General features: G+C 43.0%; 2 protein-coding genes and 1 pseudogene across 2 annotated transcripts in view; 2 read left to right on the top strand and 1 right to left on the bottom strand.

Moving 5' to 3' along the window:
* The window catches only part of LOC123395528 (probable methylenetetrahydrofolate reductase), a 24,709-nt gene extending 11,898 nt beyond the window's left edge, over positions 1 to 12,811 (top strand). The window contains exons 4-6 of the mRNA XM_045090535.1: positions 11,479 to 11,552; positions 11,642 to 11,711; positions 12,770 to 12,811. Of these exons, the coding sequence (XP_044946470.1) occupies positions 11,479 to 11,552; positions 11,642 to 11,711; positions 12,770 to 12,811 (186 nt within the window). The remainder of the gene's footprint in view (positions 1 to 11,478; positions 11,553 to 11,641; positions 11,712 to 12,769) is intronic.
* On the bottom strand, positions 12,065 to 18,851 carry LOC123445109. Its single transcript, XM_045122082.1, has 7 exons — positions 18,705 to 18,851; positions 18,518 to 18,580; positions 16,250 to 16,362; positions 15,785 to 15,926; positions 15,468 to 15,533; positions 15,090 to 15,312; positions 12,065 to 12,327 (listed from the first exon to the last, which is right to left on the bottom strand). Exons 1-6 carry the CDS (start codon positions 18,849 to 18,851, stop codon positions 15,283 to 15,285), a joined length of 561 nt encoding a protein of 186 aa, XP_044978017.1. The 3' UTR covers positions 12,065 to 12,327; positions 15,090 to 15,282.
* LOC123445014 lies at positions 17,224 to 17,822 on the top strand (annotated as a pseudogene).

The raw sequence follows: 18,851 nt of genomic DNA, 5'->3' as shown, positions 1-18,851 counted from the left end.
CTTTTCCTTCAATGGGCTCAAAAGTCTTCTTGTTGACCCGGATAGGAGGCATATAACCAACATGGTTTTGACAATCACCGTGAAAGTTGATGCCTGTCCTTGTCCTGATGAATCTCATGATCCACGGGGCATAAATCTTGTGATCATAGGGGCACATTGCATTGTCGGCCAAAGTCCTCAAGAAGAAATCATGGATATTAATGGGAATACCGTGAATGATGTTGAAGAGGATATTCTTCATGAGGCCTACAACATCTTCTTCATCGTCATGGCCTTTGATTGGCGCGAGCACACTGCATAGGATTCTGTAGACAGACCGAGGTGTGTACTTGAGCTCATGGACGAGGAAGGTTGTTCTTGAGGGTTTGTCTGCAGCCAAAGGCTTCATGAGGACTTCCATCATACCATTTGGCAGCTCACGCTCACCATAAAGCTTCACTGCCCCATCTGAGGGAATTGGTACGGGCAGTTCTCTGAGGAGTTCAGAAGCAGGAGCTTTGTAGTGAGTATTTTGGGACATCCAGTCAAACACCCAAGTGTTGATGTCATCAGCGTTGCCAGATATGTGCAGAGTGGCATAGAACTGAAGAATAAGCTCACTATTCCAGTCTGATATGTCTAAGCACATAGGGAGCAAACCTGCATCGTGGAGTACATTGAGGACTGGTTCCAGGCAGGGTATTGCTTCAAGCTCAACATGAGGATTGTGCCTGTGCTGGAATATCTTGTTGCGTCCACAGAGCACAGAGAAATAGTAGTTCATCTGAGTCCTTGTCCAAAACTTCAGATGCCTCATTTGAGGCTTGTCATAAGGGTTCTCTCCGATGAAATACATGCGTTCTTCAAAGAAATCTTCTTTCTGAAACTTTGGACGCTTGGAGAATGGTTGGCGCTGAACTGGCTTAAGATTTTGCTGAGGATTGGGGGAGGAGACAACAATGGCAGTCTCTGGGTTGAGCACAATGAATTCATTGTCTTGGGCGGGTACATTTTCTTCAGCATTTTCCTCAAGGTGAGGAATTTCATCAGCTGGTACTTCTTGCTGGGGAGATGATGCTTGCTCTGGCTGAGCTTCAGGCTGAGGAATTTCTGTTTCTTTCTCATTTGGAGGAGTTGGGTGAGCCTGTTCCTCATCTTGAGGAGTCTGCTCAGAATGTACATTTTCCTCAGCTTGTTTTTCTTCAGCTGGCTTTGTGGCAGAAGCAGTTTCATCAGCTGGTGCAGCTGATGCTTGAGCAGTCTCTGTCTGAGGAATAAGAGGTTGAGGACTGTCATCAATCTGGATTTGCTCATCAGTGTGTTCCTCAGAGGCGACATCCTTCATTTCCTCATCTGCCCTTGTAGCTGGGTCATCAATGACGACCATCTCATATGAAGGGGCGACATTTAGAGGCACTGGATCCAGAGGAGCAGTTTCTTCAGTGTCTTTGAGGCACTTTGCCTCTGTCTCTTCTACTGCTGAGGTGGTTTTTCTCTTCTTGGCTTCCTTTTCAGCAGCTCTTGTTTTCTTCGCGTCTGATACAGACGGAATTATCTTCTTCACCTTTGAAGCTTTTGGTGAAGGTGTTCTTTCTGCAGATTCTTCAGCTGGTAGTGAGGAACCAGCTGGAACAGAGTCATCAGCCTGCTTTGATGAAGCAGCTGGATCAGGAGCAGTCTCATCAGTGGTTGCAATTTCATCAGTTGCAGTTTCCGTGATGATTTCTTCATTGGCCGGTTCATCAACACGGCGCTCTTGATGTTCTTCCTCAGCTTGAGGAGTTTCCTCCTCATCAGGAGATGCATCTGCTGGCTGCTCAACCAGGGGCTGAGGAGTTGGAGCTGGGGTTGCGGTTTTCTTGTTGTAGTCATCAACGGCACTAGTGGCTAGCTTGATGAAATTGCGCTTGATGATTTTGCGATCTGACAGCTTGTCATACTTGTCAGTCAATACTTGCAGCCCTGCCTGGGTTGACACCAGTGCATTAGGAGTCAGCTTGAGGAGATTCTGCCTGAGGAATTTCTCCTTTTTGGCCTTTGCAACCTTTGCCTGCCTGGTCTGCTGTTCTTTCCACTTGGCTTCATTTATGAAGGTGGCCACCATGTGGCTGATGCCAGGAGGAAGTTTCAAATCATCAATGGGAGTGTTTGGGTCCTCATACCATATATTGATGTAGTCTAGGAGGACCTTGGGGTCCATAGCCAGAGGAATATCACTGCCTGATGCTTGTGCTACCCTTTCTTGCTTGTTTCTGATGATGGCTTGCAGGGTTTCATCATCATATTCATCACTTCCCTCTGATGCAGACGGGACTGCGATGATTTTGCTGGGGCTGGGCAGAGGTGCACGTTCAGTAGTTGTCAAAGTCTTCATAAGTGGTGTTGAAGACTTTGTCTCCGAGCTAGTTGCAGCTGGGAGTGAGGAGCTGAAGCTGACGGTCGTAGGTTTCACGACATGCTTCTGTACTGGTTTCTCTTGAGGCTTTGGAGGTGGAGCTGAGGATTTTGGTGCTGAGGAGATTGGTGCAGAGGGTTTTGGCACTGATGGTTTTGGTGTTGAAGGTTTTGGTAATGAGGGTTTTGGGGCTAAGGATTTTATGACAGAAGCCTGAGCAGACTTCTCTTGAGGCTTTGGAGCCCTTTGCTTTGATGGCACAGACTGCGTGTGAGGAATTTCTGAGCCCGAGGTTTCTGCCGCTCAGGATTCATTAAATTTCCTCACTGCAGCTTCTGCCTGTTGCAGCACCAGAGGCAACAGCTGAGGATTCATTAAATTTCCTCACTGCAGCTTCTGCCTGCTTCTTGAGCTTGGCCAGATGTTTTTCATTCTCATCTGGGTAGTCATCAATTGTCATGAGACTTGAGGAGTGTGCTACTTGATGATCCTCAAGTGGGGCCCTTCTGTCAGGAGGCTTCAAAGCAAATTTCTTCGCATATTTTGGAGTCACAAACCTGTACTCCTTCCATTCCTTCGCCCATCGGCGTTCAATCTTCTGAAGCCTTATCTTTCTCTTGGCCATTGTCTCATGTTCATCAGGCGTACAATAGTCCAAGTATATGTCCTCAGGGATATCAGCCGCAGTGTTTTGCTCCAGTTTCTTTCCTCCCTTCTGTTTTCTCTCTTCCTCCATTTTCTTCAGTTGAGGATTTTGCTGATGATTTTGAACTCTTGAGGATTCTGATGAGCCTTGAAGAGTTTCTTCCAGAAACGTTGCAAATGAGTTAATGTGATGAGAACCGAGAGATTCATCAGCTGACATGTGTGTACCTGTGAACAGAGTATAGTTGCGAGGAATTTGGAGAGGTCACATATGCGTTCTCAGATTTAAAGAAAATGCAAAAGTTTGACAGTTTGAGGAATATAACCAGTGGTTGAGGAATTTGCCTAAGCATACAGTTCTTGGGTTCCAGAGTTGTACAGATCCGAAAATTCGCACAATTGAGGAATCTCGTGAAAATCTTAGATGCTTAGCTAGTTCATCAATGATTGTGGTGATAGGTAGTGTTTGAGGGATCATGTGCGCATCGTATCTTGAGGAAAAACAGATTTCACATAGAAGATGTAAAATTTCAGATCTAATCTGCCGTAAAAATGGGATATATTTACCCTGGAAGGTGCGTACGAAGATCACAGAAAGTAGTGTTGGAGAGGCTCTTCGTTCGAGTGTCCAATGCACCCTAACTTGGCGGAGGAGGACGTCTACGGCGGCGGCGGACGAAGATGGTCCGACTCCGGCGTGATTCTGGCGACGAAGAGGTCGAGGCAGTGAAGCTCTTCCTCACCGGCGACAAGACTACCAGCGGTGGCGCTAGGGTTTGGTGGAGTGTGCTGTGGCAGGAGAGCGATGAGGCGAAGAAGAGGATACTGAGGGGGATAAGGACATATTTATAGCCCAAAAGTTACTGTTTGGCACGAAAGTTTCGGACCAAATAGCCCCTGCCTCTACGTCTTCGCAGGACACGTGTAGCTCCCGTACGATGCGGTGGAAATAGTGGAGATCGTGGTTATCCGATCGTGGGAAGTGGGGGTTCAGTTACTGTGCCTTTAAAGAAAACAATTTTTGAAGACTTGAGGACTTTCGTTACAAAATCATCAGCTGACAAGGATGTAGTGAGGATTTTGAACAAAGTTTCAAGTAGAACGCATACGAAGAATTGAATAGACTGGATAAGTATAGCATAGAGGAAAAGTAGGGTCCGATCACATTCACTTAGCAGAAACATCAACTTGAAGAATTAGCAATAAGTGAATGTTGTTGAGGACTAGAAATCACAGTCTACTTAGGCAAATGAAAGTCATCAAGTGTTTTTGAAGATTTTGTAATAGATCATCACAATGAAGAACAACTGTTTTGAAGAAAAAAAAATGCATTTTGAGGAAATTGATAATTTGAAGAAAATCAACTTGAGGGATTTCACATTGGGCGGTGGCGTTACCCACCATATAAGAATGTTGATTACACACGCCGTGTACAATTGTCGTAGGGCCGTGAGAATCAATTTCTTCACATTTAGAGTGACTTTCTTCATCAGTTGAAGAAAATCGTTTCATCATGTGTTGCACATCTAAGTCATCAACTTTGCATAAGTGTTAGGATGTGTGCATGTTTTTACAAAACATTTGAAGATTCTAAGATATTTAGCTCACACCGCAACTTGCAAAACCTTTTCTCATCCAATGGCTTAGTGAAGATATCTGCTAGTTGATCATCAGTCTTCACATGGTCGATGAGGATATTGCCCTTGAGGACATGGTCCCAAAGAAAATGATGACGAATCTCGATATGCTTGGTCTTCGAGTGTTGTACTGGGTTGTATGCAATCTTGATAGCACTCTCATTGTCACAGTAGAGAGGCACATTCTTCATGTTGATGCCGTAGTCCTTGAGGGTTTGCTTCATCCACAGCAATTGAGCACAGCAAGAACCAGCAGCAATGTACTCAGCTTCGGCAGTGGAGAGTGATACGCAGTTCTGCTTCTTTGGGGACCAGCAAACTAGTGGTCTTTCGAGGAAATGGCATGTGCCAGAAGTTGACTTGCCATCCACACGGTCACCAGCATAGTCTGAATCAGAATACCCTACCAGATGAAGATTGGAGCCCCTGGGATACCATAATCCTAGTGTTGGTGTGTGAGCTAAGTATCGAAGAATATATTTCACAGCCTTATGGTGTGATTCCTTCGGTTTTGCTTGAAAACGTGCACACATGCAAACACTAAGCATTATATCTGGCCTAGATGCACATAGATACAATAAAGAGCCAATCATAGAACGGTATACCTGCTGATCAAAATCTTTACCATTTTCATCAGTGCCGAGGTGACCGTTGGTAGGCATCGGAGTCTTGGCACCTTTGCATTTGTGCATGTCGAATTTCCTGAGAACATCCTTGAGGTATTTCTCCTGTGATATGAAGATTCAATTGCTTTGTTGACAAATTTGAAGACCTAAGAAGAATTTCAGCTCCCTCATCATGGACATCTGATATTCTTCACTCATCATGTAGGCAAATTCATCACTGTATCTTTTGTCAGTACAACCAAATATGATATCATCAACATATATTTGACATACAAACAGCTCATTATCATAGGATTTTGTGAAAAGAGTTGGATCGAGTGAACCAGGTTTGAAGCCTTTCTTCATGAGGAATTCCTTCAATGTATCATACCATGCCCGAGGGGCTTGCTTGACACCATACAGAGCCTTTTTGAGTCTGAAGACTTTGTCTGTATTCTTTGGATCCTCAAAACCTGGACCTAGGACCTAGTCCTCTCACATAGGACCTACTCTACCCTCTCTTAGGTAGAATATCATAAAACAAGATAGGCCCTGCCTCTCCATTATGGAGAATGGAGATCATCCTGTCTCCAATTCTTGGCCTACGCACAATGTTGCTTTCAAGTAGCTCTCTACGATTGACCATACATTTTTTCGAATCTTTGATTGTTATTTCATCGGTTTTAGAAATCCGGTATGGACAAGAGTGATGAATATACATAGGCTGACCTGGCTGTGTTGGTTGTATGCTCATAACATCAAAGCGACCTCTTGGAAACATCAGATGAGGCACACAATCCTGCGGGATTTTCTATTGAAAAACATAGTAATAACTTTGTAGCTAGCAATATAGTTTAGTTTTACAAGAATTTATGCAAAAGATGCACGGATGTCGTAATAGTAGAAAATCTTACCATGCAATCTCCATGCATGTTACCGTAGTTCACCACGTGCAATAGTGGCACGTATTGACCATAATGTGGAGGTGTTTGGTGATAGCTATTATAATTCTCAAGATTATTAATAAATGCGACAAGATGATTTTTCTCCTTATAAGTTAATTCCGCTTCATCATTGTAGTAGTAGGTTCTGTCTATCATCTTCCGTATATTTTTGGAAGAATGAAAATAAGTTGTCAACTATTTTTAAATAAACAATATAAATTACTTAATAAATATGGTTGAGAAACTCACGTAATGGTACAACTGGAGGCGTATGCAAATCAACTGGAGCCTTGCATAGTGCTACCCAACTTTTGCATTCAAAAAAGGAGTAGGTGTCTGCATTGTACAACTTTACGGCAAAAGTATAACCATGCTCGGTCCTCAAGTGAACTATCTTTACCTCCATAATTTTTCCAGTACTGAAACCAATCTTATCCAAGAAATAAATTCTTGCATGGCAGGGGATACACTAGTAGAATAGTAAAAAATAAAAATTATAAGTTGAAGCAAAAGAAGTCATGCTTAATTACGAAAAAAGATTTGTCGTTGTGAATTACTGTATCCACTTCGAAGTCCTCATCCAGCATGATGCTGAAGCGCCTATCATGAACTAGGTGAGGCGTGTCGCACAGGCCGTGCTCGTCTTGGAAGTATTCGCACAGGCGACGACCAGGAGGAGGGCGGCGGCGACAACAAGGAGGAGGACGGGCTCGGGGTGGCGGCGACGAGGAGGAGGACGACGGGCTCGGGACGGCGGCGACGACGAGGAGGACGGGCTCGGGGGGCAAATGGGAGAGTTTGGGGGAAAATTTTGACAACTCTCATCTATATGCGAAAACCAGTGGTCATGGTTCGAGGCACAAACCGGGACCAATGCACCCCTATCGTCTCGGCTTGTGCTGCAAACCGGGACTAAAGGCCAATTTCCAACAGCCCAAAGGGCGGGAAGAAGAGACCTTTAGTCCCGGTTGGTGCCGACAACCGACACAAAAGGGCGTATTTCGTGTCGGTTGGTGGGACAAACCGAGACTAAAGGCTTGTGCCTGCCACAGCCGCGATGCGGCTGGATGTTTAGTCCCACCTCGCTAGCCGAGAGAGCCTGAGAGTGGTTTGTAAGCATTGGTGCGTAGACCCACTCGAGCACCTCTCAAATGCAGGCTTTCGGTCCTAATTTGTTACTGCCTGTAGGCCTACTGGGCCTTCTGCCTGAATTCTGGCCCAATTCTCAGGGTGGGTTTCTAGTCGTATTCACGCGTGGTGGCCCATTACGTGGCATTTTTAAAAAAATTTAGTTTTTTTGTTTCTTTTTTTACTTTTTTTATTTTATTTTGTGACTAACTTTACTAAAAAATAAATTTTTGAGTGATTCTTTTTCCTCCTATTTAATATTACTGTGTTTTTAATCTTTATATTCAATTTGAAAGGTTTTAGGTTATTTTAAATGATTATTTTAATCAAAAACAAATCTGTTACAAAAGTGATTTCATTTTTTAGAACTTATTTAAACTCAAGACTTTTTGTGTTTTCAAAATGCACCATTCTAGGCCACATCATCAATTTTCAACACTTTACGAGTTCATTTGGTATTTTTCATGCATTTACTCATTTTTTTAGCTAAATGGCCTAGAAATTGAAAGGCACTACAAAAAAACTCTGAACAGGTTGAAAGTTGGCATGGTATCATCATTTCACCTACATAACATGTGCTAAAAAGTTGAGAGGGTTCGGCAAAAATTGGATGCACTTCGTGTACAAATTGGACAATCTCTTTCAAAGTATCACGGTTTTAATCAAAAACAGATTTGTTACAAAATGGATTTCATTTTTTTGAACTTATTTGAACTCAAGACTTTTTATGTGTTCAAAATGCACCATTCAATGCCACGTCATCAATTTTCAACACTTTCTGAATTCATTTGGTATTTTTCACGCATTTACTAATTTTTTGAGCTAAATGGCCCAGAAATTGAAAACACTACAAATGAACTGTGTACAGGTTGAAAGTTGGCATGGTATCATCATTTCACCCACATATCATGTGCTAAAAAGTTGAGAGGGTTGCGGCAAAAACTAGTTGTACTTCGTGTACAAATCGGACAATCTCTTTAGAAGTATCAGGGTTTCTTACGAAAACAGATCTGTTACAAAAGAGATTTATTTTTTGAACTTATTTGAACTCAAGACTTTTTGTGTGTTCAAAGTGCACCATTCAAGGCCACATCATCAATTTTCAATTCTTTCTGAGTTCATTTGGTATTTTGCGCGCATTTACTGATTTTTTTGAGCTAAATGGCCCAGAAATTAAAAAGCACTACAAATGAACTGTGAATAGGTTGAAAGTTGGCATGGTATCATCATTTCACCCTGATAGCATGTGCTAAAAAGTTGAGAGAGTTGCGGCAAAAACTGGATGCACTTCGTGTACAAATCGGACAATCTTTTTCGAAGCATGAGGGTTTCTTACGAAAACTCGTGTGTTACAAAAGGGATTTCATATTTTGAACTTATTTAAATTCAAGACTTTATGTGTGTTCAAAATGCACTATTCAGGGCCGCATCATCAATTTTGAACACTTTCTGAGTTCATTTGGTATTTTTCATGCATTTACTGATTTTGTTTTTTGAGCTAAATGGCCTAGAAATTTAAAAGCACTACAAATGAACTCTGAATAGGTTGAAAGTTGGCATGGTATCATAATTTCACCCACATAGCATGTGCTAAAAATTTGAGAGGGTTGCGGCAAAAACTGGATGCGCTTCGTGTACAAATCGAAGAATCTCTTTTGAAGTATCAGGGTTTTTACGAAAACTCATCTGTTACAAAAGAAATTACATTTTTTGAACTTATTTTAACTGAAGACTTTTTGTGTGTTCAAAATGCACCATTCAAGGCCACATCATCTATTTTCAACACTTTCCGAGTTTATTTGGTATTACTCATGCATTTACTGATTTGTTTTGACCTAAATGGCCCATAAATTGAAAAGCACTACAAATGAACTCTGAATAGGTTGAAAGTTCGCATGGCATCATCATTTCACCCACATAGCATGTGCTAAAAAGTTGATAGGGTTGCGGCAAAAACTGCATGCACTTCGTGTACAAATCAGACAATCTCTTTTGAAGTATTAGGGTTTTTTACGAAAATTCATCTGTTACAAAAGGGATTTCATTTTTTTGAATACAAAAGGGATTTCATTTTTTAAAACTTATTTGAACTCAAGACTTTTTGTGTGTTCAAAATGCACCATTCAAGGCCGCATCATCAATTTTCAACACTTTCTGAGTTCATTTAGTATTTTTCATGCATTTACTGATTTTTTTGAGCTAAATGGCCCAAAAATTGAAAAGCACTACAAAGAACTCTGAATAGGTTGAAAGTTGGCATGGTATCATCATTTTGCCCCACATAGCATGTGCTAAAAAGTTGAGAGGGTTGCGGCAAAAACTGGATGCACTTCGTGTACAAATCGGAAAGTCTTTTTAGAAGTATGAGAGTTTCTTACGAAAACTCATCTGTTACAAATGGGATTTGTTTTTGAACTTATTTGAACTCAAGACTTTTTTTGTGTTCAAAATGCACCATTCAAGGCTGCATCATCAATTTTCAACACTTTCTGAGTTCATTTGGTATTTTTCATGCATTTACTGAATTGTTTGAGCTAAATGGCCCAGAAATTGAAAAGCACTACAAATGAACTTTGAATAGGTTGAAAGTTGGTATGGTATCATCATTTCACCCACATAGCAAGTGCTAAAAAGTTGAGAGGGTTGCGGCAAAAACTGGATGCACTTTGTGTACAAAAGTTCTGAGGTGGGAAATGCATGATACCATGAAAAGTAGCAAATGAAGTTAGAAAGGGCTAAACCATTCAAATTTGAAAACTATAATGGCACAAACAGAAACTAGACATATATAAATTGATCCAAGCAGTATATAATGATACTAGTCCAAACAGTACATAATAATAGCTAGCATATATATATATATATATATATATATATACACAAGCGTTCGCCGTTGTGAACACTACTCGTCTGAATCGTCTGAATCAGAATGTCCACCTGCTCTGAGGTGACGTCGACCATAGTTGACGACTCGAATCTTGCGGTACAACTCATATGGAACGTATGCATCTTTTGATGCATACTCAATGTTGATACGATCAAGTGTTGTCTTCTCCCAAAATATGTGCTGAGACTTTGGGAATTTGGTCTTCATATCAGCATACTCCTCGTCGATCAAGGCGACTGCCATATGAGCCATCGAAGTCCTCTCATGTCGAAGCATGAATTCCCGTTGGAGATCAATGAGGCATACAGCTGGTATCTCAATACCGAAGTTGTGCCCCATCTTCAGCTTGTCGTTCATTATGTCAACGGTAGCAAAACTGATGCTGCTGCGAAGGAAGTCCATGAATTCTGGACAATGCTTGTAACTACTGCAACAACAACAATTTAAAATAGAACAAATGTTACATACTGCTGCAACAAGGAAAAATGTTTCACTAGAACTAAAGAGAAAATTATCTTTAGGATTCAAATGGAACATATTGCTATCCTATGCAATTTTCATATCCTATGAATTGATCAAGAAATCGTAAATTAACTATGATATATATATATATATATATATATATGTATGTATATATATATATATATATATATATGTATATATATATGTATATATATATATATATATATATGTATATGTATATATATATATATATATATATATATGCAACAAGCTAGATATATTGCATATTGCTATCCAATGAAACCTAGAGAGATCACTATAGCTATCCAATGGTACCTAGAGAGATCACTAGCTATATGCAATTTTCATAACTATGACATATCATATTGCTATCCAATGGAACCTAGAGAGATCACTAGCTATATGCAATTTTCATAACCTTGGATCAAAGAACGCCCCATAAAATTGTTTCACTACAACTAAAGAGAAATTGATCTTTATAGGATTCCAAAATGGAACATATTGCTATCGATCCTATGCAATTTTCATATCCTATGAATTGATGAAGAAACTCTCAATTAACTATCCAATAGAACATATATAGAAACTGCATATTGCTATCCAAAACTCTCGCGCCTCAAGACTTTGCACCTTTACACACTAAACATGGAAAAGACCGCTTTAGCAATTCTGATGGTGATTTCCTTGTCTTGCTTGGTTTAATTTTTTGCTCTGACGAGTTTCTAACAGCTAACTATTGTTTCTCCAGAATCTTGGATTAATAGAGGAATCCAAGATTTCAAGAACATTACCTTGGAGGCCACCAACTAATGTTTTCCGTGTCAAAGAGGATGTTCGTCCTATATTCTGGTAAAAAAAAATTCTGATTTTTTCTTTGTGAAAGCTGATTGACTATTAGTACCACACATATACTCATTCAATCTTGTCTTTGATATAAGTGAGCAGGACCAACAGACCAAAGAGTTACATTTGAAGGACCACTCATTACTAAGAAAAGGCCTGCTAGTGGTGCACCTGTTTTGGCTACTAATGTCGCACTATAGATGCGCCACTAGCATCACGCCATTAGAATTTTTTACTAATGGCGCACCAGGCAGTGCGCCATTAGTATAGCTCATGGTGCGCCATTAGTATGCCTCCCAGATGCGCCATTAGTATGCCTCCCAGGTGCGCCATTAGTATGCATCCCAGGTGTGCCATTAGTATAGCTCATGGTGCGCCACATGTTATACTATCAGCTCTAAAAATATTCAATTATTATCCTCACACCCACAAGAAGGTTCAAGATAAACACATATTACACCATGATGAAAATATGTTTATAAACATGCACATACATTGAACGCAAGTTGACAAACAAATTAACCTAGAGGAAGCATAGTTTTGACCATCTTAACAATCATCTAGAACACACAAGTCACAAAAAGATAAGGACTATTGGTTACTATGAGAGACTTCAGATGGTCCAGAACACACAAGTTTGTATCTACATGCACAAAATGCAAGCACCAAAACACTCGAAACACCAAATGGTCTACAAGACAATAAGGTCCATGATTACAGGTTGGTTGGTCCATAAACGCTAGAGAGTCATCATGTCCATGTGCATCAATAGGTTGAGTACCTGAAAACATTTTGCACAAATTTGTCAAGAAAGTGGAACCAGATCAAGTTGTTAAAATCTCATATGTGTATTAAAAATATTCGATCAAAAGATTATCATGATATCATAGTTAACAATATATCCTTGTGTTTCAAAGACATGTTTGCAAACTGCGAGTCAAGGTCTCTGATGTTTCCACATATATAAATCTTACACTAGACTGAACTGACAAGGTTGCCCATCGTGGAACACCCCTAGGCCTTGAATCACTGATGCTAGTTAAGAGATGAGCGGCTGACTACAAAATGATTGTTCAACTACAACATCCGCATAGCCATCCACTGCTCCAACGTCAATTGGAGTCGCTTCTAGTGTACTTGGTACATTAACAACCACAGTTCGATTATCCTTCACTGTAGCTATTCGATTTAACATTTTGAGCTGTGTGAAGTTAAATTTGCAGAAGATTAGAAGAGAGAAAAATCCAGCACCAGACACAAATTAGTAAATCTAGCCATGTTTCAAGCTTCCATGCAATGCACTGCAGTATGTCAAAACTTACAAATTTGTATATACTATGTTGTTCCAACCCACTAAAGCACTTGCAATTTCATTAGCTCCAACTTCTATAGAGATGTAATTACATATAAAAACTATCTCCCAAACATATTAATGACAATGTTCATACAGAAGCTAACATAATTAACAATTCAATACCTCCTACATTTACATAACCAGCACATGGACCGCGTCAAGAAGAAGCTACATTTCATCATACCAAGGAAGATAAGAGGGCCAGGTATACACACGTTTTTCCTTATGGAAATCTTATCATCCAATAACTGTTTAGCAGGATCATCAGCTGGGTTACTTTGTTTGCGCCTCTCAGTTTTTGACCTTTCTAGATTTGATGGACCCGTAGTTTCAGTAGTTATCTCAGTATCCTTGACCACCCCCGGCATAGTGCTTGACCTATGGAGGTTTCCGTTATCTGCAAGGAAGGATGACTTGAATGTTGAATTAAAAGGAAATGATAACATTTATACTTTCCAAGTCACATTATCACAAGATAAATAGAAGAAACTGGGCATAAATTGTACGAGCAGAAAACAACTGAACAATTTTCTTATCACATCCTCTTACTGTGTTTCGGCGTGCTACATTTTTTTATAGTCATGGGATAGATTGAACACAACCACAGAAAAAGTTCAGAAACATTCGGTTTGGGTAAAAGTACCAACTAGCGTTCTCTAAACGATGCGAACAAGCAATTTCCTTATAATAGCCAACACTAGTACATGCAGAAACTTGCAATCTAAAAAAGTGTGTAGCAAAGAGATGGGACAAGAATAGACGGGGCCAAAGGAGAAACGACAAATGGTTCAGGCATAATCTTCCTGTAGGCCTGGTCCTCATCGTTCTGAAGATCAGCTTGAGATATTTCAAACACCCGGTGCTTCAGGCATAATCTCTACAAAAATGAAATGTGCAGTAAGCAGAGAATATTTGGAGGGTCCATTGTAGCCTTTCCCCAAAAGGATATCAAATGCTGCAGTTTCCCGTTCACCTGAAAAACTTTCATGGTCATATACATGCTCACATACCACTTTCCCAAAATCTGCAGCAGCTTTTCCTCAAATCCCATACCATGTTTTTGAAGCTCCACAGTGATAATAGCAATTAGACTAAAAAGAAGTTTCATTCTCCAGCATATTGAAAAATGTAGGGAGTGGAAACATGACAAAACTACTAATCATACATCTGTACAAGTAATGGTTTTCCACGTACCAGGCAAAAATACTTTCATATGCTTTCTCTAATTCTCTACATGGTGACATTTTTAATTCATCTCACATCAACTCGAAAGAAAATCAAACATACCATCCACTACAGGCTCACAGTTCATGAGTGTTATGCTAATTTTTGGTTCAAATCGATCTGAAGGCACATGTTAGAAAGCTAAACTGAATCTTTGAAAACAATCCCTATGATTCCAAGATAGAAACAGGTGATATTATGTGAGCTGTGAAGCAGTCATAAACTTATAATTGCAGAGTTGTAGTAATTTTACAGCACTAAAACTGAATGTACTGTTATACTAGTACTATTAAGCACGGACCAGTACTTGCTTGCAGTGTTAACTCTCGAAACAAAATTTTCTACTATTAAGTATGGTACTTGCTTGCAGTGTTATACTAGTACTATTAAGTACGATACGCTGGCTTCAATTAGGCTAAGCATTAAGCAAAGGGGCGTGGCATCGACATGGGCATGTCATGTAGATCAGTAGATGTAGGCAAGGTGATGTCATGTAGATCAGTCCATGTGATGTAGATCAGTCATAAACTAAGTCCCTGAGAAGTGTTGGATGTGAGCTGCTGCAAGACATGGATTTATCAAAACAATGGAAATAAAATCTACTATCTGTGCGGAAACGCCTCACAGAAATCCATAGCTTATAACATATTGTTTTACAGAAACATGTGTACCTTTTTAATTAAGGAAAAACATGCGTAAAGCCATAACATATTTGTTTTAACTAAACTATAAACAGGGCCAGTGGCGGATGCAGGCACAATTTTATGGTGTGGCAGTGGTAACTAGCAAATGTATCTCAGCTCAAATCATCAATGAAGTATCATATAGACCTAGTATACATGACAGGTGTTAATTACGTATGGCAGCAGCCAAAGCTTGCCAATTGCTGGCTTCGCCACTGAACAGGGCTGTGCTAGGATCATCTGAAAAACAACAAGGTTCGTAATAGAAGAAAAAGCACTAACCTGGAGAAGATCCAACACTTGGGGTAGATGCTGGGAAGGGAACAACGAAATGGGGATGAGGCTTGTGAGATGAATGGCTTCGTTGCTAGCCAGACGAAGTCGCATATAAATGAACCCAACGAGATCTGGACTGAGTTGACTTGACTCTCCCTCCATCATGGTAAATAATGAACCCAACGAGATCTGGACTGAGTCAACGAGATCCGGCCGAAAAAGCACTGACCTAGAAAGTACATGGACACAACAATAATGAACAGTAATATACCAGATAGATATGTCACCATGCCACCATGGTAAATGACATGGGAGACTGATGGTAAGTGAAATCTGAGGTTACTTTGTTGAAATAATAAATAAAGAGAAAACAAGGATCAGTACCTTCAGGCAAGAAAATATCCCAGGAAGCCCATACCCGCAGCTCAGCTGCATCAGATAAATATATAACTGAAACAGTTTACCAGAAGAACCACACATTAATCAAAGATTCAAACGCCCATACACGTGTTTAGCATCTGAGGGGCCTAAAGAGCAGGCCCAGCCAAAAGAAGTAGCTTCGATGCAAGAGGCTTTTCCTCAAATAACATGTGTTTCAGTCTTTCGTATAAGGGATCAGTTTAAGGAAGGGCAGTAATAAACAATCAAGCATAGGAGCATAGCATTATCAGAAATTACATAGACTGAAGGTAGAGTAGTACCTCTAAAACACGTTTGCTTCTGAATGCCAGTAGCCCATCACAGATCTCATTCTTGAGAATATTTACTAGCTCAAGTGAACTCTGACAGCATTTCAAGGGCCCTAGTGCAAAAGATAAATCCAGATCCTCGCCTTTCCAAGTACTCTGCTGGCTTTTGAACGTGCGTATGCAGCTGTACACGCGTGCCTACGGGATTCTTGCTTCGGCCGGCTACTTGACGGAACTTGCGTAACTAGCGACACGACTAAAACTGATCGATGGATTTGATGGCTAAAGGCCCGTGTCGAGCCTTTGCTTTGTATTGCTTTTCGTTTTTCTGGTGTTACAATCAACACCCCTAGGGTGTCTTTTATACACGTCCACAAGGGACTATGAAAATAGAATAGGACTAGGAATCTTATTACTACTAGGACTCGGTTTGGCTTTCTTTCCTAATCCTAAAGAAACAACATGATTAACTTCTACATACTCGTTAATACAATGATATAACTGGTAGGGCTATTACTCTTGCCTTGGCCTTTTGTAGCTGCAAGATCTGATCTAGATAGTCCCACAATATCAACAACACTGAACTTCCCCTAAAACAAGTTTAAAAACAGAAAATTGTTGGCAATAAGCCACGGCGACTGCGTCCGGTGCGCGTGCGTGCGCGTACGGGACGCGTCAGGCTCATGGCGAGTGTGTGTGAGTTGGTTAGACGGATGCGCCGGGTGTGGCCGTGCCGGGCGCTGGAACCAGTCGCGTCCCGTTGGCGTGCGTGCGCGACGGGCGCGGGAGCTGAGGAGTGCGGGGCGGGCGTTGCGTGGGCACTGCGTTAGTTGCATGCATGGGTGAGTTAGTTAGCTCGTGTGAGTAGTGCTGTTAGTGGTGGCCGAGTGCAGCGGCAAGCCAATTCAGTACGTGGGTGCTTGCATGTGATCGCTAGCCTGATGTGTGTAGCTTGGGTATAAAAGGCCCTTCGTGTACTGGTTGTAGTCTGTGGTGCTTGAGTTCGTGCTTGAGTAGAAGAAAGCGGCTGTTCGTGCAGCCGGCGGCGTTCGTGCGCCGGGTATACCTTGTTGTCCACTGCCTCATTCCTCCTTCTTTCTTGTCGTTCGAGCGTGAGAGAGAGAGACAGCAAGGACAATGACTCAACCCCAACATTTGGCATCAGAGCTTCGGTTCGGGAGCTCGCCGGCGGCAATGGCGATCGTACCACATGGCGGAGGCGCGGGCGGATCGGTGTCAATGGCGATGCCGATGCTCACGCCGGACAACTACACGGTGTGGGCGATCAAGGCGCAGGCGATTCTCGACGTCCACACCGTGTGGGAGGCGGTGGCGCCGGGCGACGCGGCGGTGAACGCCAAGAAGGACAAGGCGGCGCGCGCAATGCTCCTTGGAGCGCTGCCGGAGGATGTGCTGCTGCAGGTGGCGACGAAGCTCACCGCCAAGGAGGTATGGGACTCCTTGAAGGTGAGGTTCGTCGGCGCCGATCGTGTCCGCGCGGCGAGGTTGGCGACGCTGCGCGGGGACTTTGACCGCTTGGAGATGGCGGACGGCGAGGCGTTGGACGCGTACGCCGGGAGGCTGGCAGGGATGACGACGCGGTTCGCGAGCCTAGGGGAGACGCTGGGCGATGCGGTGCTTGTGAAGAAGCTGCTGGACACCGTCCCGGATCGGTTGTTCCCCGTCGTCGCCGGCATCGAGCAGTTCTGTGACACGGCGACCATGGCGTTCGACGAGGCGCTCGGGCGGCTGCTCGCGTTCGACGAGCGGGTTCGGCTCGTGGACAAGACGATGGTGAGCGCGGGGTCAGCAGCTGCTCATGACGGCGGCGCAGTGGGCAGCGCGGGAGCGTCGACATGGCGGTGCTTGGGATGACGACGACGGCAAGAGCGTGGCATCGAGCATCGGCGGGAACCGCCGTGGACGCTGCTACAAGTGCGGCGTGCGCGGACACTTCAAGAGGGACTGCTCCAAGCTGCGGAAGGAGCCGGCGGCGGAACGCGCGCTGCTGGCGGACGTCGTCGGAGTCGAGGACGACGGGCTCCTCTGAGTCGTGGCTTAGGTTGTGTGTTGGCAATAAGCCACGGCGACTGCGTCGGGTGCGCGTGCATGCGCGTACGGGACGCGTCAGGCTCGTGGCGAGTGTGTGTGAGTTGGTTAGACGGATGCGCCGGGTGTGGCCGTGCCGGGCGCTGGAACCAGTCGCGTCCCGTTGGCGTGCGTGCGCGCGACGGGCGCGGGAGCTGAGGAGTGCGGGGCGGGCGTTGCATGGGCACTGCGTTAGTTGCATGCATGGGTGAGTTAGTTAGCTCGTGTGAGTAGTGCTGTTAATGGTGGCCGAGTGCAGCGGCAAGCCAATTCAGTACGTGGGTGGTTGCATGTGATCGCTAGCCTGATGTGTGTAGCTTGGGTATAAAAGGCCCTTCGTGTACTGGTTGTAGTCTGCGGTGCTTGAGTTCGTGCTTGAGTAGAAGAAAGTGGTTGTTCGTGCAGCCGGCGGCGTTCGTGCGCCGGGTATACCTTGTTGTCCACTGCCTCATTCCTCCTTCTTTCTTGTCGTTCGAGCGTGAGAGAGAGACAGCAGGACAATGACTCAACCCCAACAAAAATCACCAATTATAAGCCTACCACATAAAATGGCCAGTACGATTAAATCACAAGTCCATAAATCCTTACACCGTTTAGCCGCAATGGTCAAAAATAAGCTGGAACAAGTAGCAAGTATAGGAAAAAGTAATCGATCACCTTGAATATATTCATGCCGTGCATCTCAATATTGTTGCCCGCATACTTGTACGGCTGAACATCCTGCATACCGATGCAAACAACGCTAGCTTAGCCAGCAGATAACGAAATGCCCTTCTCGATGGGACATGTTCTGAACAGGCAGGACTTGTAACTTTGCCATGAGCAACGACTGGAAACAAGCAACCTGTGATGGGACCATCTCGGCGGCCGGTGACGATAGGCAGGACTGATCCCTCCCGGGCACGATGTCGATGCAGTGAGCTGCGGCCTTTTCATGAGACAGTAAGCCGGTCAGGCACTGCAAGAGCAGCGACGGCGATGGCAACCGCAT

The sequence above is a fragment of the Hordeum vulgare genome, chromosome 1H (assembly GCF_904849725.1).
Source record: "Hordeum vulgare subsp. vulgare chromosome 1H, MorexV3_pseudomolecules_assembly, whole genome shotgun sequence".
Taxonomy (NCBI): Eukaryota; Viridiplantae; Streptophyta; class Magnoliopsida; order Poales; family Poaceae; genus Hordeum; species Hordeum vulgare.
Note: the sequence above shows the minus strand (reverse complement) of the source record. Positions and strands in the feature narration are given on the sequence as shown.